At 45.5% G+C, this 25,773-nt stretch overlaps 1 protein-coding gene across 1 annotated transcript in view; it reads right to left on the bottom strand.

Annotated features, from left to right (window-relative positions):
- Positions 1 to 20,366: 20,366 nt before the first annotated feature.
- The window catches only part of LOC134984891 (gastrula zinc finger protein XlCGF26.1-like), a 40,200-nt gene continuing 34,793 nt past the window's right edge, over positions 20,367 to 25,773 (bottom strand). The window contains exon 4 of the mRNA XM_063950367.1: positions 20,367 to 23,445. Coding sequence (XP_063806437.1) covers positions 22,127 to 23,445 — 1,319 coding nt within the window. The 3' untranslated portion in view covers positions 20,367 to 22,126. The remainder of the gene's footprint in view (positions 23,446 to 25,773) is intronic.

The following is a 25,773-nucleotide window of genomic DNA, read 5'->3' on the forward strand; positions in this document are numbered from 1 at the left end:
TGCTGTACAGCCTTCGTACGTACCTCCCCCAGCACAGGACGCCCAGGGCTCTGCCCTCCTGTAATATCCACAAGTACACAACACATAGTCCACCTACGGCACATGGCTCTGACCAAAGAAGCCCACACCAAGAACAAGATGGTGACACAGACATTGACATATTACAGGAAAACCTTAAACACCTTGTCTATAATATCTGATGACTCTTCTGCTTCTTCTGTCTCCCATCCATCTGCTAACTCCCCTGATTTCTATCAGCTTCTGCTACCTAAGCTTTCCTTTGCTACTCCACCAGTGACCTCTCCTGTATATATAAGTGGTAATCAAGCATGTCTCAATGTCACCAGTATACCAGGACATATTGCACAGTCCATAAGAACACTCAGAGATGGACCCAGGTTTAATTACAGAATACTAAATAACACAGGACAGCGTGTATTCCACCGCATAGGGACAAGAGAAATCATTGAGGCAGTCAGTCAAGATCAGCTTGCTGCGTACACCATACAAGTGCCTACAGACCAAGCCATCATAGATACTGACAGTGAGACCGTAGCACTGAACCCTATGCGCACAATGAAATTACCAGGGAGGCCAGAAGTGAAAGGTGAAGGCAATACTGCTGTAAGCCCGGCTGTACCAGCTTCCTCAGTTGAGGTCAGTTACCCACTATCAAAAACTGATCTGTTAAGTATAAAAGCTGGATTCCCAGACCCGAGGAAAGATTCAGATGCCACTTGTAGGTGCCTCTCACAGGAATATTATGTACATAAGTTTACTTGCAGGGATCTAGAACAGATATTATATACTTGTTTACCTGAAGATTTAGCAGAATCCCTCACAACCAGTATTAATCTCTCTGCAAATGATTATGGTGACCCAACTAAAGGAAAGATAGATGCACTTAATGCTAACCTGCGTGACTATTATCCACCAGTCCCCAAATCGGATGGTTTGTTTAAGATCAAACAGGCAGACACTGAAACAGTGGATGAGTATTTTGGTAGATTTAAGTTAACGGTGCCCACATTTACTGCTGGAGAAGTGATAGTTAAACCAAATGAGGCTAGTTCCATGCTAGTTCCATGCTTTGTGGAAGGTCTAAAGCCTGCAGTAATGTCCGCACTCGACTACTAAACTAGCATGGAGAGACGCCCCAATAAACACTGTAGTGAGAGAAGCAAGATCTTATGAACTTAATCTTGTCAAACCCACTCCAGTTCTTGTTGTAGATCAGATTGCTCCTACACAACCCCAACAACAGACAAATATAACAAATCTCCAGGGAGTTCATAACAGTCAGGGACCACCTGTGCAAAACCTTTGGGACCCCAGACAGCCAAGTCATAGCCAGCAAAAGAGAAATTCATGGCAGGGACAACAAGGAGGTAAGTACACCACAAATAGAAACACAGGACCAACATACCAAGATCCTAGATACCCAGACCCAATGGCATGCTTCATATGTGGTAAGTATGGCCATAGAGCTAGATATTGCAGAAGTCAAGTATCTTCTCAGAACAGGATGTACCCACATGGAAATGCGGGAACACCCAGCGGCCCCACACAACCCCCCTTCCACCAACATTATAATCAAGGTCCCCAGATGGGCACTCATGCCCCACACAATGGTCCACACACTCAGATGTCATGCTGGCAGCAGCAATCATACTGATGTTTAATCCATCCAGTGTCTTCATTATGCAGCGTGCAATGCCAACACATTGAGGAACCCTTGGTTACTATGCATGTCAATAATGAACCTATTTCTTTTTTACTAGACACTGGAGCTGCTAAGTCACTACTTACCACTGCACTACCTTCACAGACGCTTTCAGGGCACACGGTCCTAGCAGTCGGAGTCTCAGGACAATTACAGCACTTACCAATACTAGCTGATAGTAATATACAGGTAGGACCATTAAATGATACCATTTGGTTACCATTGACACTGATGTGCTTTGTGGCTGAGCCATCTAATAAAGCAGCAACTGTGTGTGGGACAGTCAGGTAGAGTGTGTGTTAGAACTATATCTGCTGTCTTGTCAACAAGTGTAGCTGCTGCAGACACCGCGCTGCACAACTTTGAATCCAGCAAATTTCCTCCCAGGTGTGACTGGACAGTAACAAAGTGGGGAGAAGGTAGATGATCATGATGGTGAAAAGCTGACCCAGACTTTATGCACTCCAAGACTAGACATAAGAGACACTGAGATACAGAATGCAGACCTGAACCTGTATGTTGACGGTAGCTGCCACCGCCAAAATGACATGGGCATTCTGACATCTGGATACGCCATAATGGACGATACACATGTCATTGAAGCACTCCCGCTTCCACCACCTCACTCTGCTCAAAAAGCAGAACTCACCTTGTAGAAATTTCAAATGTGTACTTGTTTGTGTCGACATATTCAGTGGTTGGCCTGAGGCCTACCCGGCGGTAGCCTGCACAGCACATTTTACAGCAAAGAAACTAGTACAGGAGTCTGTATCTAGCTATGGTATCCCAGAGATCATTGAGTCAGATCAAGGAACACACTTCACGGGTAAGGTCTTCCAAGAGATGTGTAGGATCATAGGTATAGACCAGGGGTGGGCAATTATTTCAACTGAGGGGCCACTTGACATTTCCTGTCAGTATCCGAGGGCCACATACAAAATAGCAGCTCCCCCCACTTGCCTTCATGTGGAAGGGGTGTGGGCAAAAAATAATACAGATTCATATTAGGCTGCACAATAGTCTCCATTATTCAAATTGCACTGCTTACACACATTACACCAGGTAGAGCCCCTTTTACACACATTACAGCAGGTAGAGCCCCTTTTACACACATTACGGCAGGTAGAGCTCCCTTTTACACAGTATGGAAGATAGAGCCCCTTTTACACATTACACCAGGTAGAGCCCCCTTTTACACACATTACGGCAGGTAGAGCTCCCTTTTACACAGTATGGAAGGTAGAGCCCCCTTTTACACATTACACCAGGTAGAGCTCCCTTTTACACAGTATGGAAGGTAGAGCCCCCTTTTACACAGTATGGAAGGTAGAGCCCCCTTTTACACAGTATAAAAGGTAGAGCCCCCTTTTACACATTACACCAGGTAGAGCCCCCTTTTACACATTACAGCAGGTAGAGCCCCTTTTACACATTACAGCAGGTAGAGCCCCTTTTACACACATTACAGCAGGTAGAGCCCCTTTTACACACATTACAGCAGGTAGAGCCCCTTTTACACACATTGCAGCAGGTAGAGCCCCTTTTACACACATTACGGCAGGTAGAGCTCCCTTTTACACATTACAGCCGGTAGAGCGCCTTTTACACACATTACGGCAGGTAGAGTTCCCTTTTACACAGTATGGAAGATAGAGCCCCCTTTTACACAGTATGGAAGGTAGAGCCCCCTTTTACACAATTCACCAGGTAGAGCCCCTTTTACACAATATGGAAGGTAGAACCCCTTTTACACAGTATGGAAGGTAGAGCCCCCTTTTACACAATTCACCAGGTAGAGCCCCTTTTACACAATATGGAAGGTAGAACCCCTTTTACACAGTATGGAAGGTAGAGCCCCTTTTACACAGTATGGAAGGCAGAGCCCCCTTTTACACATTACAGCAGGTAGAGCCCCTTTTACACACATTACACCAGGTAGAGCCCCCTTTTACACATTACAGCAGGTAGAGCCCCCTTTTACACATTACACCAGGTAGAGCCCCTTTTTCACATTACAGCAGGTAGAGCCCCCTTTTACACAGTAACATTTTATTTAGGATAATTATTGTGCAGCAAGCAAATTATCCAGTGTCTTATGGTCTCTGGGGAAAGGTGTGACACAGTGACAGAACACGGGGAGGAGGGTGACAGAACATGGGGTGTGTGACAGTGACAGAACATGGGGTGACACGGTGACAGAACACGGGGAGGGGGGTGACAGAACACGGGGTGTGTGACACAGTGACAGAACACAGTGGGGGTGACACGGTGACAGAACACGGGGGTGACTGACAGAACACGGGGTATGTGACACAGTGACAGAACACAGTGCAGGTGACACGGTGACAGAACACGGGGGGTGACAGTGACAGAACATGGGGTGTGTGACAGTGACAGAACATGGTGGGGGTGACACGGTGACAGAACACGTGGAGGGGGGGTGACAGTGACAGAACATGGGGTGTCTGAAACAGTGACAGAACACAGTGGGGGTGACACGGTGACAAAAAACGGGGGGGGGGGAGTCAGAACACGGGGTGTGTGACAGTGACAGAACACAGTGGGGGTGACACGGTGACAGAACACAGGGGGTGTGACATAGTGACAGAACACTGGGATGACATGGGGATAGAACATGGGAGGGGTTGGTACAGCAAGAGCTAAAAATCTCTCCCCAAACCTAAAAACAGTCTGACGCCATTGCCCGCAAACACAAATATATGCACACTCTCACACACACACACACACACACACACACACACACACACACACACACACACACACACACACCTTTCTATCACTCACTTTTCCCATTAACTTACTGATCTGGCTGGCAGTGGCAGGAAGGATGGATCTGTAGCAGTCTGGCTCTTGTCCCATGTAGCTCTGCCCCTGAGGTCCCATGTAGCCCCACCCCCTCATCGGCACATAGCCCCACAGCCTTTTCAGATGAACACAGCCGTTGTCACTGGGGACTCTGGAGGCAGGAGGAGGAGGCTGCTACAACACAGCAGCAGCAGGGGAGAGAGGCGCCATCGGCAGCTTGGAGGTACTTTAGTGCAGAGCAATGACGAGCAGCTCAGCTGGTCGGGCCGCTTGTCATTGCTTGCTTTTGGAAGGCAGTGGGCCGGGCAGGATCTGTTTGCGGGCCACACCGGCCCGCGGGTCGTATTTTGCCCCTTTCTAGTGTAGAGTCCAAACTCTATTGTCCTTATGGACCCCAGGCAGCTGGACTCGTGGAGAGAGCTAATTATACCATAAAGAATAAACTTTCCAAGGTCATAGAAGAGACAAGCCTAAACTGGGTAGAGGCACTGCCCATCGTATTGCACAGCATTAGAGTGACTCCCAAACCTCTCAGTCTGTCCCCTTATGAGGTGTTATTTGGAAAACATCCCAACCTGATGATAGGCCCAGAAGAAAGCCACTCCGCACTACATGATCTAACCACAAAATATGTCCTAGATTTGCATGAACAATTCAAACAAATACACAATGGACTAATTCTCTCTAAAGGTGCTAATCAAAGTGACTTGAAATGCCATGATGTGAAACCAGGAGAATTTGTGATGGTTAGAAATTTCTTATGCTCTGGTTCATTTGTGGACAGGTGGGAGGGAACCTACCAAGTACTGTTGACCACACCCACGGCAGTAAAGTTTGCAGAGAAATCGGCTTGGATACATGCATCGCACTGCAAGAAAGTGACTGAGGACAGGAAGAGCAGAGTCCCAGAAAAACCCTCCAGAGGAAGAAGCTGCAGAACCAGTGAACTTGCAGGCTCTGTTTGAGGAACCCCAGTAACCAGAGACTAAGAGATAATAAACTGTTAGGGTCTCCTGCCCTGTGCTGCCACGTCGTCATGGCAACCGGGAGGCAAGTGCTAGCGGAGTAACCTGAGCGCAGCTGATACTCCGGTTCGGGTCTTTTGCTGTGCAGTGGTTACAGGCTCTGTGCACGGCAGGGGATCCGGTGCTGGTTTTTGTGCTCACAGTCTGTGAGGTCTGAGTGGGGCGTGGACAGCACCTGCTATATAAACCCTCTTCTCAGGTTAGGCAGATGCTGCTGAATCTTTGTTGGTTAGTCAGTTCCTGAAAGTTAGCTAGTACTGTGTAACTTTGTATTTGCTTGTTGCTTACTGCAAATAGGCCTTGGGATTTGGTACTACACTCTGCCAATCCAGACCTAGCAGTAAGACTGGAGTCAGTTGTTTAACCTGCTGGGGTTCTTTTGCTACTCTGTAAACCTAGCAAGTTTGCGGCTGTATTCTCAGACTTGCCTGCCAAAATCCTTTCTCACTGTGCAAGGTGTCCAGGTGTCAGTTTAGTGGCAGTAAGCTGAACCGGTGCACTGCAAGTGAGGACTAGGATTGTGGAGACTCTCCTTGTGTCTATTATTCCATCTCTGACCAAGGAGTTTACTGCCACACCCGTTGGTAACCCTTTAGGGTTTTGCTGTTGCCCTTAGCAACAGCATTTCGGGTTCTCTACGTATTAAATCACAACATCTCGCTTCTTTCCATCTGAGCATTCCTAATACTAGGGAGACACCCAGTTTCTTAGCATTTGGGCTTCTCTGTTCACTTTGTGTTTATTTTGTTACCCTATCACCTTCTGTGTATGTAATGTCATATTCCCCAGTCTGTCTGTGAGTTCATTTGTTTTGCATCCCTCTCCGTTCAGACACCAGTACATTCCTGCTGGCACTGGTGTGCATAACATATTCAGCAGCCGAATACTCCTGTTGAAATTTTGTGGGAATATGGAGCATACCCCTCAAAATACTTTGCAACAGGTGGTCGATCAGGTGCAGGTCCTGACTCGACAATTTAATGATTTGTCCATTAAAATGCACACCTCGCAGGCCGCTGGCGGAGCTCCCGCAGCAGCAGCAACTTCAGGGGTTAAGGAGCCGAAAGTAAATCTCCCGGATCGTTTTTCTGGAGATCGCTCGCAGTTCTTTTGTTTCAAGGAGAGCTGCAAGCTATATTTCCGGCTTAGGCCTCAGTCTTCTGGGTCGGAAATTCAGCGGGTGGGCATAGTGATTTCCTTGCTACAAGGAGACCCACAGGTCTGGGCATATGGGTTGCAGCCTGACTGTCCGTCGCTTAAAAGTGTTGATGCTTTTTTTACGGCACTGGGCATGTTGTATGATGACCCTGACAAGACGACCTCAGCCGAGGCTCAGATTTCGATCCTTAAGCAAGGGCGACGGCCAGTTGAGGTTTATTGTATGGAGTTTCTGAGGTTGGCCCATGATACCCAGTGGAATGACCCAGCCCTGAGACACCAGTACCGAAGAGGTCTTTCTAACCAGATAAAAGACCAACTGGTACAATATCCCTTGCCTGATAGCTTGGATCAGCTCATGCAGTTATCCATCCGGGTGGATAGACGGCTGAGAGAGCGTAGGCTTGAAAGGGAGACAGAGGTTTCCTTCTTTCCCAAGGGAACCTCAGACTCTGAGGAATTTTCCGAGGAGCCTATGCAGATTGGGGCTACCCGCCTCTCCTCGCGTGAGAAGACGCGGAGGAGACAGGGTTTGTGTTTGTACTGTGGGAATAAAGGTCATGTGGTAGTATCATGCCCAGAAAAGCCAGAAAACTTCAGGGCCTGAGGGTGATGGGAAATATCCTGTCAGGCCAGAAGTCATAATTTCCCAAGAAGACTTTTATCATTCCGGTGACCTTAAAGATCCTCGGTCAAACTGTCAAGACTGAGGCCTTTGTGGACAGTGGGGCCGACAGGGTTTTTATGGACCGCCAATTCGCCCTGGAACACTCTGTTCCCTTAGTACCCTTGGCATCAGAAATTGAGATCTGTGGGTTAAACGGGGAACCATTATCCCAGGGTAAAATTACCTCTTGCACTAGCCAGATTTCTTTGTTTATTGGAGCCACACACTCTGAAAAATTGTCCTTTTATGTGACTGTCTGTACTTTTGCCCCATTGGTGTTGTGGTTACCCTGGTTAAGGGCCCACAATCCTTAATTTGACTGTGTCTCTGGGGAGATTCTTAGTTGAGGTACTGATTGTTTCAGGAGTTGCTTGAGCCTTCCAGTCAGGCTTTTTGCCAGGATTGCCAGGATGTTATGCAGATTTTGCTGATGTGTTCTCCAAAAAAGTTGCAGAGGTACTACCTACCCATCGCCCCTATGACTGTGCCATTGATTTGTTGCCGAATGCTAAGCTTCCCAAGAGCAGGTTGTACTCCCCTGTCACGTCCTGAGACTCAGGCTATGGCAGAGTACATTCAGGAGAACTTGGCTAAGGGATTTATCAGACCTTCACAGTCCCCAGTTGGGTCGGGGTTCTTCTTCGTGGGTAAAAAGGACGGTTCGTTGCGACCCTGCATCGACTTCAGGGAATTGAACCGTATCACGATTAAAAACTCATACCCACTGCCTCTCATTTCAGTCTTGTTTGACCAGCTTCGTACTGCCACCATTTTTTCTAAGATTGACCTACGCGGTGCGTACAATCTAATCCGAATAAGAGAGGGGGATGAATGGAAGACTGCCTTTAATACCCACTCAGGGCATTATGAATATTTGGTGATGCCTTTTGGGCTCTGTAATGCCCCGGCAGTCTTCCAGGACTTCATGAACGATGTGCTCAGGGAATATTTGGATAGATTCTTAGTTGTATACTTAGATGACATCCTAATCTTCTCCCATTCCCTGGAGGAACATCGGAAGCATGTACGCTTAGTCCTCCAGAAACTCAGAGACCACCAGCTTGGGGCAAAGCTGGAGAAGTGCGAATTTGAAGTTCAGCAAATCGCATTTCTAGGATATATTATCTCCCCAGAAGGTTTCCAAATGGAGGGTTCCAAGGTACAGGCAGTCCTGGATTGGGTGCAGCCCACTAGTTTGAAGGCGCTTCAGCGTTTTCTGGGCTTTGCGAATTTTTATAGATGATTTATCGCTGGATTTTCGTCTATAGTGGCGCCCTTGGTGGCACTCACTAAGAAAGGGGCGGATGTTGCTCACTGGTCTTGTGAGGCCAAAGCGGCTTTTGCCCGTCTCAAAAGGGCATTTGTCTAGGCCAAGGTGCTGCGACACCCAGATCCAGAGCGTCCTTTTGTGGTGGAGGTGGATGCCTCTGAGATGGGTATTGGGGCAGTGCTCTCTCAGATGGGGGTGTCTGATAATCGCCTTCATCCCTGTGCTTACTTTTCTCGTAAATTTTCGCCTGCCGAGATGAATTATGACGTGGGTAACCGGGAATTGTTGGCTATTAAGGATGCACTCGAGGAGTGGAGACACTGGCTTGAGGGGGCTAAGTTTGTGGTCTCAATTCTCACCGACCATAAGAATTTGGCATATTTAGAGTCAGCGAAGCGCCTCAATGCCAAGCAGGCACAATGGGCTTTGTTTTTTGCTCGCTTTAATTTTTTGATAACATATCGCCCTGGGTCAAAAAACATCAAGGCTGATGCGCTCTCGCTGAGTTTTGCTCCAATCCAGGAGACCACCGAGGAGCCATTTCCATTGTGTCCCCATCATGTATTAAAGTGGGCATTACCCGGGACCTCTTGTCATTAGTCCTTAGAGCACAGGAGCAGCCTCCTCCAGACCTTCCGGTAGGTCTTTTGTTTGTGCCTCCTAGGTTAAGACAGCGAGTGTTCCTGGAATTCCATGCCAAGAAGTCGGCAGGTCACCCGGGTATTGCCAGAACTCGGGAGTTGCTGTCTAGGGTGGTGTGGTGGCCCTCGGTGGCTAGGGATGTGGATCAGTGGGTTCGGGCATGTGACATCTGTGCCCGAAATAAAACTCCTAGAGGGGTTCCTGTTGGCCCATTACATCCACTCTCTATTCCATCTAAGCCATGGACCAACATTTCAATGGATTTTGTGGTGGAATGCTCAAATCCTCGGGGATGACAGTCATCTGGGTTGTCGTTGACAGGTTTTCGAAGATGGCGCACTTCGTTCCACTGGTTGGGCTGCCATCGGCCAGACGCCTGTCTGAATTATTTATGCTGCATGTTGTGCGCCTCCACGGGTTGCCACTTGATGTGGTCTCTGACCGCGGATCCCAGTTTGTGGCCAAATTCTGGAGGGCATTTTGTTCCGATCTCCAGATTTCTGTCAGCTTGTCGTCAGGCTACCATCCGCAGTCTAATGGGCAGACTGAAAGGGTGAACCAGTCCTTGGAGCAGTTCCTCAGATGTTATGTCTCCAAGTGTCACACTGACTGGGTTGCTCATCTGTCCATGGCGGAGTTTGCCTATAACAACGCGGCTCACTCTGCTACAGGGATCTCTCCCTTCCTTTGTGTGTATGGGCATCATCCTAAGGCCAATTCTTTTGACCCCCTGGACTCCACGCCTGGTGGTTCCTCTGTGGTTTCGGTCCTTAGGGGTATTTGGAGGAAAGTGAAGAAAGCCCTTGTGTCTGTGTCATTAGTGACCAAAAGGGTTTTTGATAAGCAGAAAATACCCTGCAGCTTCAAATTAGGAGACTTTGTCTGGTTGTCCACCAAGAATTTGAAGTTGAGACAGCCATCTCATAAGTTAGGCCCCCGGTTCATTGGCCCTTATAAGATCACCAGGGTTATCAATCCGGTGGCATTTCAGTTAGATCTGCCCCGTTCATTGGGTATCAATAAAACATTTCATTGTTCCCTTTTAAAACGGGTGATTAGTAATCCTTCTTCCAGTGGAAGACCTTCCCCTCTTCTGATACGTGGCCAGAGGGAGTTTGTTGTTGAAAGGATTCTTGACTCCAAGATGGTTCGGGGTTGGCTGTCATTTTTGGTGCACTGGAAGGGGTATGGCCCGGAGGAGCGGTCGTGGGTGCGCAGTTGTGATCTTCATGCCCCCAGACTGATATGCTCTTTCTTCTCGCAGTTCCCAGATAAACCCGGTGGTAGGGGTTCTTTGACCCCTCGTCAGAGGGGGGGTACTGTTAGAGTCTCCTGCCCTGTGCTGCCACGTCGTCATGGCAACCGGGAGGCAAGTGCTAGCGGAGTAACCTGAGCGCAGCTGATACTCCGGTTCGGGTCTTTTGCTGTGCAGTGGTTACAGGCTCTGTGCACAGCATGGGATCCGGTGCTGCATTTTGTGCTCACAGTCTGTGAGGTCTGAGTGGGGCGTGGACAGCACCTGCTATATAAACCCTCTTCTCAGGTTAGGCAGATGCTGCTGAATCTTTGTTGGTTAGTCAGTTCCTGAAAGTAAGCTAGTACTGTGTAACTTTGTATTTGCTTGTTGCTTACTGCAAATAGGCCTTGGGATTTGGTACTACACTCTGCCAATCCAGACCGAGCAGTAAGACTGGAGTCAGTCGTTTAACCTGCTGGGGTTCTTTTGCTACTCTGTGAACCTAGCAAGTTTGCGGCTGTATTCTCAGACTTGCCTGCCAAAATCCTTTCTCACTGTGCAAGGTGTCCAGGTGTCAGTTTAGTGGCAGTAAGCTGAACCGGTGCACTGCAAGTGAGGACTAGGATTGTGGAGACTCTCCTTGTGTCTATTATTCCATCTCTGACCAAGGAGTTTACTGCCACACCCGTTGGTAACCCTTTAGGGTTTTGCTGTCGCCCTTAGCAACAGCATTTCGGGTTCTCTACGTATTAAATCACAACATCTCGCTTCTTTCCATCTGAGCATTCCTAATACTAGGGAGACACCCAGTTTCTTAGCCTTTGGGCTTCTCTGTTCACTTTGTGTTTATTTTGTTACCCTATCACCTTCTGTGTATGTAATGTCATATTCCCCAGTCTGTCTGTGAGTTCATTTGTTTTGCATCCCTCTCCGTTCAGACACCAGTACATTCCTGCTGGCACTGGTGTGCATAACATAAACATGGCCTGGTTTGGTAAGTTGTATGTTGAGAATGATGTGGGATAGTCAGTGTTGCTAAACCCCAATCAGGTGAAGAAAACATCCAGACGGGCCATCGAGATTGGAGTATCGGTTGTAAGCCTGGGAATAATTATATGGATGGGATTATTGACTTACTACTTATTAACAAGGATGACTGAGGGCCCAGGGAAGGGTCAGTCTGATAAAGTGCACAAGGTGGCTTCCCCAGAGGGTATGTCTCTGATGACCTTTGAGGAGGTAATACATCATTATCCTAGTTATGTACCTCTCATCACACCCCTAGACACTAGAAACGAGAGGAAGAAAAGAGAGGCTAAAGAGGTATACCCAAATAGATGTCAAAAGCTACCCCTAGTAGCCAGATGTATTTGTAAATATTGCAGACGGAACCCTGAACAAAGATGTATAGATTGGTGCCACGATGACCCATTGCTCTTTGGAGGTGCAAGCACAGTCAGAGCCCCCCTAGAACAGACCGAATGCCACAAAATGGTAAATGTGTATAGATGTCTCTGTACTCACTGTTTAAGGATCCCACAGAATAATTGCATAGTTTGGTGTTATGAAGGTGAGGAGAGGAATCAGACACAACACTCAGACACACACCATGCACTCCATGATCAGGAATGGCTCCCCGTGGAAAGGGAAAATAAGAATAAAAACACAAAGACAGATGAAAGCCCCTATGAGGGCCCAGTGAGAAAAGCTGGAGTATATGAGAGGAACACCTTTGTAGAACTGGCCCCAGCTGCCGCCCATAGTAATGCTTTCTGTGTAGTACCACCCAAACATGTGGGAGAAGCTTATAAGACCTGCTTTATATGTATTCCAATAACAATAGAAGAAATGCAGAAGATAGAATTGTTACCAGGAAAAATATTACCTTTATGGACATTAACATGGAAACATTAGGGACCAACAACCCGGAAGATAAAATTGGGCGGTATCACACCACTAGCTATAAGCTGGAGATCCAGCCTAGTATATCTGAAAAGAACTGTTGGGATATTGTTGGTAAGCCACAGTTTGAGTCTTTAGGGGTTACCCCAAAGTGTACTTCCTTGGTAACAATAAGCAGCCCTAGAATTGATATATACATGCCCAGGGGCTTTCTTATTAGTATGTGGGGATATTGCATATTCTTATTACCCAGCAGATCACATGGGTATTTGTTATTTAGGCAGACTCACTTTTGTAGCAGCTCACGCAAACATAACTACTTTGGACTCTCACAGTAAAGAAAAAAGGTCTTTAGATCCTGATTGGCGATCAGACTTACCATTACTTAGCGAGGCACAATACTCAGCATTAGCCTTTTCACTCATAGGAGTCCCAGGACTCAGCCTGTATAACACAAGGGTGATAAATAGCTTAGCTTGTGGATTGGCTAAAACCATAAATGCCACCAGTACGGCTATTGCTCTTATAAATGAAGAACTTAGAGAAGAGATGGTATGATACAAATAGAGTAGCCATTGACTACCGGTTACTTAAAGCAGGAAGTGGTTGTGAACAATTTAAAGGAATGTGTTGTTTTATCATCGCAGATAATTATAATCCCATTGAACAGAAGGTTAAGTTGTTGCAGGATATACAAGAACATATGACCCAATCGGCTGATTGGGACCCCTTCAGATGGATGGGAGCCGGAATTAAAAAAATTGATTTACCAAATATTACACTGTTATAATAATTCTTATAATCTTTACAATTTATGTAACAATGAAATGCAGGGCCGGCTCCAGGCCTACTAGCTCACTGAGTAAAAACATGTAAAAGCCCCCCCCCCCCCCCAATGTGCGCGCAGAAGGCGCGCGCTCCATGAAAAGTGGGTGTGGCCTATTGGAAAGTGGGTGTGGCCTCATAACTTCATATTATTAGACTATAAATATATTTTCACACACCCTCTACGCACACAATTAGCAGCCTTACACATAACAGCCACAGTAGTGTTCCTTACACACAATGTCTCCAGTATAGTGTCAGATAGACATGATATGCCCCCCAGCAGTGCCAGATACACACAATATGCCCCCCTAGCAGTGCCAGTTACACGATAGTGTTCACTTTTTAGGGCAGGGAGGGCACATTTTTAATTTAGGATGGCAAAATGACGTACGTACTGTAATGCTTGATGCTCATCTACCTACATGGTAAAGCATGGACAGTGCACGCCGAAGGCGCGCATCAAAAATGTAGGGGCGTTGCTTCGTGGGGAAGGTGCGTGGCCACATAATAGTGGCAATTCGCATTACACCACACAGCAGTGCAGCTAATACACACTGCGCCAGGCAGAGCACGTTAGACACTTTGCGCCAGGCAGAGCACGTTAGACACTTTGCGCCAGGCAGAGCACGTTAGACACTTTGCGCCAGGCAGAGCACGTTAGACACTTTGCGCCAGGCAGAGCACGTTAGACACTTTGCGCCAGGCAGAGCACGTTAGACACTTTGCGCCAGGCAGAGCACGTTAGACACTTTGCGCCAGGCAGAGCACGTTAGACACTTTGCACCAGGCAGAGCACGTTAGACACTTTGCGCCAGGCAGAGCACGTTAGACACTTTGCGCCAGGCAGGGCACGTTAGACACTTTGCACCAGACAGAACACGTTAGACACTTTGCGCCAGGCAGAGCACGTTAGACACATTGCCTAGCCACAGACGCCTAGCGGGAACACTACATGATATGCTCCCCAGCCGTGCCAGCTACACATGACATGCCCCCCAGCAATGCCAGATACATAAATGGCCACACAGTGCTAGATAAATGCCCCCACAGTGCTAGATAAATGCCCCCACAGTGCTAGATAAATGCCCCCACAGTGCCAGATAAATGCCCCCAGTGCCAGATAAATGCCCCCACAGTGCTAGATAAATGCCCCCACAGTGCCAGATAAATGCCCCCACAGTGCCAGATAAATGACCACAGTGCCAGATAAATGCCCCCACAGTGCCAGATAAATGTCCCCACAGTGCCAGATAAATGCCCCCACAGTGCCAGATAAATGTCCACAGTGCCAGATAAATGCCCCCACAGTGCCAGATAAATTACCACAGTGCCAGATAAATGCCCCCACAGTGCCAGATAAATGCCCCCACAGTGCCAAATAAATGTCCCCACAGTGCCAGATAAATGCCCCCACAGTGCCAGATAAATGCCCCCACAGTGTCAGATAAATGTCCACAGTGCCAGATAAATGCCCCCCACAGTGCCAGATAAATGACCACAGTGCCAGATAAATGCCCCCACAGTGCCAAATAAATGTCCCCACAGTGCAAGATAAATGTCCCCACAGTGCCAGATAAATGCCCCCAGTGCCAGATAAATGCCCCCACAGTGCCAGATAAATGTCCACAGTGCCAGATAAATGCCCCCACAGTGCCAGATAAATGGCCCCACAGTGCCAAATAAATGTCCCCACAGTGCAAGATAAATGCCCCCAGTGCCAGATAAATGTCCCCACAGTGCCAGATAAATGTCCCCACAGTGCCAGATAAATGCCCCCAGTGCCAGAAAAATGTCCCCACAGTGCCAGATAAATGCCCCCAGTGCCAGATAAATGTCCCCACAGTGCCAGATAAATGCCCCCACAGTGCCAGATAAATGTTCCCACAGTGCCAGATAAATGCCCCCAGTGCCAGATAAATGCCCCACAGTGCCAGATAAATGCCCAGTGCCAGATAAATGCCCCCACAGTGCCAGATACATGTCCCCACAGTGCCAGATAAATGTCCCCACAGTGCGCCCCACAGTGCCAGATAAATGTCCCCACAGTGCGCCCCACAGTGCCAGATAAATGCCCCCACAGTGCCAGATAAATGCCCCAGTGCCAGATAAATGCCCCCACAGTGCCAGACAAATGCCCCCAGTGCCAGATAAATGCCCCCACAGTGACAGATAAATGCCACCACAGTGCCATCCATAAATGCCCCCACAGTGCCATCCATAAATGCCCCCACAGTGCCATCCATAAATGCCCCCACAGTGCCATCCTTAAATTATTCACACACCCCCCCCACACAAATACCTGCAGCGTTGGAGGGTGAGTACTGCTGTCCGGGTGCGGGCGGGCGGCCGGGTCCGGGTGTGGGGCCGGGTGCGGGCGGGAGGGCGGCCGGCCAGGAAGCATCCAAGGCGCTTGTGTGCACTGCGCCGGCCCGGCGTCTGACGTTAGATACCGACGCCGCTCAGCGCGTATAGCGCACACAAGCGCCTGCAGTGACCAGGGCCGGCTTCATGTTCGAATATGGCGGCACCAGCGCGCGGCGCCCATTAAGGGTGGCGCCCTGTGCGGCCGCTCTATTTGAACATGCCTAGAGCCGGCCCTGATTAAATGCCTGCCTGTCCTTGGATGCTCGTGTGAAAAAATACTCCCACGGCCCGAAAAGAAGCCACGGAGTAAGCTTATGGTAATGACCCCGTTACCTACACTGCAGTACCCCACACATAGCAATATAGTAGTATTATCACACATAGCAATATAGTAGTATTATCACACATAGTAATATAGTAGTATTATCACACATAGTAATATAGTAGTATTATCACACATAGTAATATAGTAGTATTATCACACATAGTAATATAGTAGTATTATCACACATAGCAATATAGTAGTATTATCACAAATAGCAATATAGTAGTAGTATCACACATAGTAATATAGTAGTATTATCACACATAGCAATATAGTAGTATTATCACACATAGTAATATAGTATTATTATCACACATAGTAATATAGTATTATTATCACACATAGTAATATAGTAGTATTATCACACATAGCAATATAGTAGTATTATCACACATAGTAATATAGTAGTATTATCACACATAGTAATATAGTAGTATTATCACACATAGTAATATAGTAGTATTATCACACATAGCAATATATTAGTATTATCACACATAGTAATATAGTAGTATTATCACACATAGCAATATAGTAGTATTATCACACATAGCAATACAGTAGTATTATCACACATAGCAATATAGTAGTATTATCACACATAGTAATATAGTAGTATTATCACACATAGCAATATAGTAGTACTATCACACATAGGTAATATAGTAGTATTATCACACATAGCAATATAGTAGTACTATCACACATAGGTAATATAGTAGTATTATCACACATAGCAATATAGTAGTATTATCACACATAGCAATATAGTAGTATTATCACACATAGCAATATAGTAGTATTATCACACATAGCAATATAGTAGTATTATCACACATAGCAATATAGTAGTATTATCACACATAGTAATATAGTAGTATTACCACACATAGCAATATAGTAGTATTATCACACATAGGTAAATTATCAGAAATATACTCTTAATAGGTGCTTACATGCTCATGCTCCAAATACACACACATAGTGAGAAGGAACCAAAACTTATAGCCAGGTTGAAGAAGAAAAGAACACATTCTGTCACTACCTCTTTCATTTCCCTTATCTGTCCAAGGTTTCTGGAGAGTTGAGACTTTTCACATCGATACTCAATGGACTTGTGCCGGCGATTGCATCCAGAGAACGGGTTTTCCTTTTCCTATCTCATATCTCACACTACTACACTCATTTGGGGAAAATTAAGTTGAATACGATGAATATTTGATTCATTATATGTTGTGTTTAGAGATTAAACAAAAGGCAGGAATGATGAAGAAAAATCAAATATACATCTGTATTGCCTCAGAAATTGTGCTTTTATACATATAGCATTTTAGCATCGGTAATTAACATCTCAATTCTCATATAGAGGTAATTCTCCTGACAGTAATGTTTTCTTCTCGACCTTTGTGTTCTATCACCTGACAGAGAATTCGTATCTATCAATAGAGACCCTTGTATTTAGATAACCAGAACTTAATGACATTTTATGAGGTTTTTATGTCAGGAGAAAGAGGACATGATAATGAATATCTGATGGACCTTTGCTTTGGACAAACAACATGCCATGATGAACAAGAATGACCTCTTTGCTGACAAGGCCTATTGAGAAGTCCAACTGATGTGAATGGGAGATCCAAGACTTATGGAGCCAGTCTGCCATCTTCAGAAGAAGATCGGCCAGTGCAATTAACTCAACTGACCATCTTTGGCACTTCCGGTTATTCACCATCAGCCAAGCCATGTTCCCCATGATATCTAGATACACACCCCATTGATTAATCAGTTATGAATTATTGTATAATCATGTACTATATATATATATATATATATATATATATATGTAAGCCTAAATGTCCTGAAGACACAGGTATCATTGATGAAGTCTGTCTTGGGTCACGCTCCTCTGCGCTGAATTATAGGCGTGGCCTCTTTGATAATAAATTGTATATGCTGAATATCATCGCAATGGAGACTCCCTAATTCTTTTATGATAAATAGACATTATCAGGAGCGACTGATCCCGGGGACAGCAGAAGCTGCTGCACTTTATCTTTCCTTCTGCTCCGGCATTGGTGCTTTCCCTGCTCATTGTTCCCAGTCACTGCCCCACGGCACATGGGATAAAAGTAGAAGGGGGATTCAGCCTATATACACCAGAGCTTCTTTATATCTATCAGAGGAAGGATCTCTACCAGAAGAATGGTTATAGCACTGTTTATATAACAGCATATATTATCATTATTACAGGCTGCTACTCTCTCCCCAGCCTCATTCATTCTTCAGATGTTATATTTCTGTAGCGGGTGCTGGAGATACAGAAAGGTGGTTCTCCTGATTTGTGGAGTCATTACATACAGACGTCATTACTAGTCACTGGTTACTACTCGTTATCTGACTGATTTATATTTATATCAGGCGTCACTCAGGGATTGGCAATAGTATTGTGTAGATACATGTTGGGACAACTTAGCAGGGCTTTGGAATGAAACAGGCAGAAAGCTGGATATTATCTATGTACTAACCTTGGGATAATATAATGTATACCTTGCTCTGTGACAGGGTTTCATATTGTATACCTTGTTACAGGGAATATCCCTTCTCAATAACAATATTGTCACAGAAGTGATACAAATGTGTAGAATTGGATATGCATGCCTTAGAGAACTGTGCTCTGTTACAGGGTTACACATGATATGCTCAGTCACAGGAGAACACCTTTTATTACCAACAATATTGTTTTATTCCATGTGCATATCTTTGTGATGTGGTCAATTATCAATTTATATATGTACTGAATGGGTAACACATGTGATTGAGGATTCTGCTCTGGTACAGGGTTTTACAATGATATACTTGGTTGGTACTTATTTCATGCCTATTGAAAAATCTATCTTAAATAAAAATCAAAGTTATTTTTCATTTATTCATGAAACAAAGAAAAACACACATTAAGGCTTCTTTAGATATAAGCCCACTAGCGTGTTTTTCTAAACCCCCTAACCAGTCATCGCAATTTGCTTAATGGCGCACCTCCAACCTGATTAGCTAATCTTTGGTATTAACACTTTCGGATTACTCCCTCTATCGGTTGGTTCATACATAGAAGGAGGCCTTCCTACCTCTATGACTGTTATCACCCAGTTTGTTATTGTTATTTCAAATTGTAAAGCGCAACGGAATTTGCTGCGCTATATAAGAAACTGTTAATAAATAAATAAAAATCATAAAACAATCACTTGGGCCTGTGCATAGTCCCTCGGTCTTAACGTCTTCCCTGGAAATACTTGTGGATGGAGCCCTTCATTTGCTTTGCCAGGATTCAAGGGTGGTCAATCTGTTGAAATCAGAGCACTACATTTTGGCCACTGTGCTCAATCCTAGGTTTAAAGCCTACGTTGTATCTCTCTTTCCGGACATAAGTCTGCAGAGGTGGAAAGACCTGCTGGTGAGAATATTGTCAACTCAAGCGGAACGTGACCCGTCAACAGCTCCTCCTTCATTTTCTCCAGCAACTGGGGCTGCGAGGAAAAGGATAACATTTCCGAGTCCACCCACTGGACACAAAAGTAACAATACAAGTGACACATTAACAGGAAATTGTTTCTGTCACAATAGCGACAATTATCTGGAAATAAGAGAATACACAGACACATAAAAAGACTCAACGGAAATCTTTTGTTTTTAAAAAAACATTTCATATCTTTAATAAACAGATTTTTCTCTATATTTTAAACTTAAAAAATACTTTACTCTGCACAACATGGATAAAATATCCTTAAAGCACAGAAACAATTCAAGTTACATTATAGTATTGCAGGTAAGTAAAACATGTATATCAGGAGAGCCAAAACCCTATGGGGGTCATTCAGATCCAGCCGCAATAGCGGCCTGCAGCAGTTTGCTGGTGGTGGCAATATGCACATGCGCAGCGGCCGCGCAGACACACACATTGCGGCCGCATCCCTAGGGGTAAATGTGGGTGGGCCGGGACCATTTTCCAGGGCTGCGTGATGTCACATCTGCGATCATCTCTGATTAATCCCCTATAAGCTTCCAGAGTGCACCTCATATCTCATCTTTTCCAAGTTACTACAAATGATATGAGATCGGTAGCAGCACTACTTTCAGGATTATTACACAGAACACACAAAGGCTGACACAGCAAATAACAGTAACACATACAAGGGATTAATTAGAAATAAGGAAGCATAATCATCATTAAGTCTAATTATCAACTGGTTCTGTGCAGGACCCATACACCTCTGTACTGCCTCCAGCAGCCCCTGGTACTGCACTGCAGCCATCCGCCCTGTCTCCCCCACTATTGCCACTGCCCCATCTCTTCCCGCTACTGTCACATCTCCCCCCGCCCCGCCTCCCCCCACTACTGCCACCACCCTGTCTCCCCTCTGACACCCTAGCGCTGTTTGAGGACAAGATTCTCACAGAAACTGCCTCTGGCAGCCCCTACTACAGCACTAGTGCCACCACCCTATCTTCCCCCTGACCTCTCAGCACTGCTTGAGAATTCTTGGTACTGATGGTAACAGTCCTTCATCTTCATATGGAAGTAAGGAGGCAGAAGCTGCTTCTGGTACCATGGATCCTGGTCATGTAGGATTGGGAGAGTCAGTAAGATTATGTAATAGAGTCACCATCTTACAGGCAGCCGGTGAAGGGAGAAGAGAATGGGTGTTATGTGGCAGGAACGGGCTGGTTAGGTAACAGCCTGGCTACTGCATTCTGTACAAGCTACAAGCACTGCAATTCTTTTGCTGGGAGACCCAGGTAGAGGACATTGCAGTAGTCTATGTGTGATGATACAAGTGCATGTATGACTGTAGGTAGATCTTCTGAGGGAATAAAGTGCTGGAGTCTGGCTATGTTCCTCAGATGAGGATCTGATTGTGGCAGATACCTTATGTCTAAGTGTCACTCCACCATCCAGGACTCCAAGATTCCGCACATGATCAGCATTTTGTAACTCTGAACCCCCAAGTGTAAGCCTGGTTGGTAGGTAAAGCTGAGCTGCAGCCCTGCTCTTTGTTGGTGAGCTTAAAGACCTGTTTCACCAGGACTGAATCACAGCTAACTGGCATAACCCACACCTGGAGCTCAACTAGACAACCATTTAGGATTGGTACTGGGCTCTCAGTACCTAGAGCAAAGACAGGTCATCTGCATAGCAGTGGTAGACGATGGTATGACATCTGATTATTTCACCCAGTGGTAACATGTATATTGCAAAAAGCATAGGAGATAGGATAAGAACCTTGAAGAACAAGCATGGCAATGATGAGTATATTCCAGAAGATTAAAATGGTTCCTCACCTGAGTGATGTCTATTGTGTACAATTTGAGTGATGTCTATTGTGTGTATATATTTATAGCTTCAGCCATGCACAGCTGTGCGTTAAAATACTCAAAGCATTCCTATCTCTAAGCAACAACATCAAGAAAGAAATCCAGACCATTATGTGGACTCATCAAACCTCGAAAATGAAATCACCAGGACTATGCCCACTAACCCTCTGGCAGAGAACATCAGTAGTACCTTACAGGCCTACCCCTCAAGGATGGACTACTCCACCCAGGGTACTCCTACGCAGTGCGCCGAAGATGGCTGCCGCACCTGGTACCCTGTGAGGGTGGAATACACAGCCCATGGAAGTTATTACTCAAAATGCCTACACCAATCCTGCATTATTCTTTGTGTCTTTTTTTTTTTTTGTCTGTCTGGTTTATCTTTTGATGTGTAATACTTAAATCTTCTGTATTATATGCATTGTTTGAGTTCTAGTTGGCGCTGCGGATGGCTGCCTCAGTGCCGCTCTGCCAAGCAGCCTTCGTCTTTAGTCTTACATGTATAATATGTTGAGTCTATTGTACAGTTGCAATGTGCAGTATGAACTCATATGTGTAATGTGTGTAATGTATGCTATGTTTTTCCCCCTTCTTATGCCATGTATTCCCCTTTCATGTTGCTGCTTGGCGATGCATTGTACCACAAATAACTCCTAGTGTACGCGAGTGCACCTGGCCAATAAAGCTGATTCTGATTATTTATTTCTCAGAGTATAGAAATGGCTTCTCACCTGTCTGACTTCGCTGATGTCTAACAAGAACTGATTTGTGTGCAAAACGTTTCCCACACTCAGATCATGGAAATGCCTTCTCACCTGTGTGACTTAGCTGATGGGAAACAAGTTGTGATTTGTATGTAAAACATTTCCCACACTCAGAGCAAGAAAATGGCTTCTCACCTGTGTGACTTCTCTGATGTCTAACAAGAACTGATTTGTGTGCAAAACATTTCCCACACTCAGAACATGGAAATGCCTTCTCACCTGTGTGACTTAGCTGATGGGAAACAAGTTGTGATTTGTATGTAAAACATTTCCCACACTCAGAGCAAGAAATTCGTTTCTCACCTGTGTGACTTCCGTGATGATTAACAAGACTTGATTTCTGTGTAAAACATTTCCCACACTCAGAGCAAGAAAATGGCTTCTCACCTGTGTGACTTCTCTGATGTATAACAAGAACTGATTTGTGTGCAAAACATTTCCTACACTCAGAGCAAGAAAATGGCTTCTCACCTGTGTGACTTCTCTGATGTGTAACAAGACGTGATTTGAGTGCAAAACATTTCCCACACTCAGAACATGGAAATGCCTTCTCACCTGTGTGACTTTGCTGATGGGTAACAAGTTGTGATTTCCGTGTAAAATATTTCCCACACTCAGAGCAAGAAAATGGCTTCTCACCTGTGTGACTTCTGCGATGTATAACAAGATCTGATATACATGTAAAACATTTCCCACACTCAGAACATGGAAAAGGCTTCTCACCTGTGTGACTGCGCAGATGTGTAACAAGTTGTGATTTACTTACAAAACATTTCCCACACTCAGAACATGGAAATGGCTTCTCACCTGTGTGACTTCGCTGATGGGTAACAAGTTGTGATTTCTGTGTAAAACATTTCCCACACTCAGAGCAAGAAAATGGCTTCTCACCTGTGTGACTTCTCTGATGCATAACAAGATCTGATTTCCATACAAAACATTTCCCACACTCAGAACATGGAAAAGGCTTCTCACCTGTGTGACTTCTGTTATGTATAACAAGTTGTGATTTGTATGTAAAACATTTCCCACACTCATAACATATCAGTGGCCTCTCACCTGCCTTACCTGTGTGTGGGTTAATAGGCTTTGTGTTCTGTGTAAAACATTTGGCATCTATGGAACAGGGAAACACTGTATCTACTGTCAGAGCTGTAACAGATGCACCAATATCAGAGTGATCAGGAGAACATTTCCCAGGATCAGAGGGATCAGCTGATAGAGCTGGATGTATAATTGGGGTAATGGGATTAGCTCCTGGAGAATCCTGTCTACTGTCATTATCTTTTATGTCACAATCCGGGGATAACATTAGATGTCCTTCTGAGATATTCCTGCTTGTGTGTCCATCTGCTGGAAATAAAATACATTATGGAAATGTGACATTTTCTGTAACAATATTAATCTTGTAAACAATAGGAGAAGACGACTCTCTGGGACACTTAATTGTAAATGTGTGTGTATAATAAAACATAACTTTTACTGAAGGCTTTATAATATTGTGTCTCAAACTATCATTGTGTCCACCCTCCTGAGAACACTCCCAATAACAAATGTAATATTATAATAAGACTTATATATATCTCTCTCTTGTACTGGTAACTAACCATGAAGTATAAATGGAGATGTAGTCACTCGCCAAGTCCTATGTCAGCACCAATGTAAAACAATGGATGGGGAACATATCGTATGAATTGGAGATTCTAGATGAACAATAATACCAGTCATATGAGCTGATGGATCAGAGAAATGTCTCCTAATGTTACTCCTGGAAGCATTAGTAAGGTAGTATTCCTTTATGTGTGTGCTCATACGCTGGTAAGCCTGTACATGTGTTACTCTCCGTTATATAAGGTATATTGCTACAGCAGAGTAGGTGTGGAACAAGGTACTTTACATGCAATACACCATATGATATCCTCTAATCATCATCTGCTAGATTATAATCAACTTTCTCTTAGGTCCTAGAGGACACTCGAGTCCATTTAGTACCATGGGGTATAGATGGGTCCTTTGGGAGCCACTGGCCCTTTAAGAGTTTAATAGTGTGGGCTGGCCCCTCCTTCTATGCCCCTCCTACCAGACTTAGTTTAGAAAATGTGCCGGGAGGAGCCGGTCACAGCTAGGGGAGCACCTAGGAGTTTTCTTAGTTTTTCATTTTCTAGAGTTAGTTAGGTTACAGGAAGGCTGCTGGCAACAGACTCCCTGCTTCGTGGGACTTAGGGGGGGAAGGATAGAAACCAACTTCCTGAAGAGATAATGGTTCTCTACTCCGCTGACAGGGCACTGAGCTCCTGAGGTTGCTGATCGCAAGTCCATGAGGCAACTGCTCACTCCCGCAGCATGGCTGCCAACCTCTAACAAAGCCAGAAGAAAGTGGTGAGTACAGCGCAAGCGTCCCGGTTAGCGGGTTGCCGGCGCAAGGGTGGAAGCGCAGCTCTGACAGGCTGCGCTTCAGGAAGGCTCAGCAACACACAATGTAGGCGCTTTGAGGGGCGTCCTGAGCCAGCGCGGATAAACCCTACACTGGTCATGCAGATAACAGGGGCTAATATACCTGTTAGCGCTAAAATCCTCAGGCCAGTATAAACAATTAGTGCAGGAAGCCACGCGCCATTACATGGGGCAGGGCTTCCTCTCAGAGTGGATCCAGCACTCACCAGCGCCATTTTCCCCCTGCAGATCATAGGAACTAGGACACTGACAGGGAGCGCTGCCCTCCCTATTAAGGTTAGTTAGTCAGCGCCGGGCTTTTATCATAATAACTGCCTACAGGGGCGCTGTGTGGCTGGCTCCTTATACTCTGTGACTCTCTGAAGGTACTCTGGGGGAAACTGTGTCTGACATTTTCCTGTGTGTATATCCACATTACCATGTCTAAGGACTCTGTGTCCTGTGCTGCAGAGTGTGTATCTTCTCCTGAGGAGTCTATTCCATGTACTCAGGACTGCAATGTGCTGTCTCAGCCTTCTGAATCTGAACCCCCATGGGTGGATTCTTTAAGGGGAATGATATCCCAGATTTCAACAAGGATGTCACATACTGAGAAAGAGACACAGTTTTTGAGACAATCTGTAGTGGGTTTGAAGTATTCAGCTCCCACTACTTCATCTAAAACCCCCCCTACATACCCCAAAAAACGTACACTTGCCCAGATAATGCAAGCTGACACTGATACCGACTCTGTTACAGGGGACGGTGATGGGGACATGCAGGGGGGGGGATGCATCCATTGCTAAAGGGGTGCAGCTAATGACTGAAGCCATTAGAGATGTTTTGCATATTTCTGAGAAGGTTCCGGAACAAGTAGAGGAATCTTATTTTACAGTAAATAAGAAGTCCTCGCTTACCGTCCCTGATTCTAAGGAGTTAAAACTCCTTGTTTGAAAAATCTTGGGAAAACCCAGAGAAAAAATTCCAGATCCCTATAAGAATTCTCATTGCTTTGCCTTTCCCTGAAGAGAATAGGAAGAAGTGGGAAAACCCACCTATAGTAGACGCTTCTGTACCTAGGCTGTCTAAAAAGGTGGTTTTACCTGTCCCTGGTTCAACCGCCATAAAGGAGCCGGCTGACCGCAAGATTAAGACTACGTTTAAATCACTATACAGTACTACAGGTGTGGCTTTAGGGCCCACTATTGCTTGTGCATGGATTTCTAAAGCCATAGTAAAGTGGTC

This window comes from Pseudophryne corroboree (assembly GCF_028390025.1).
Source record: "Pseudophryne corroboree isolate aPseCor3 chromosome 3 unlocalized genomic scaffold, aPseCor3.hap2 SUPER_3_unloc_9, whole genome shotgun sequence".
Lineage (NCBI taxonomy): Eukaryota > Metazoa > Chordata > Amphibia > Anura > Myobatrachidae > Pseudophryne > Pseudophryne corroboree.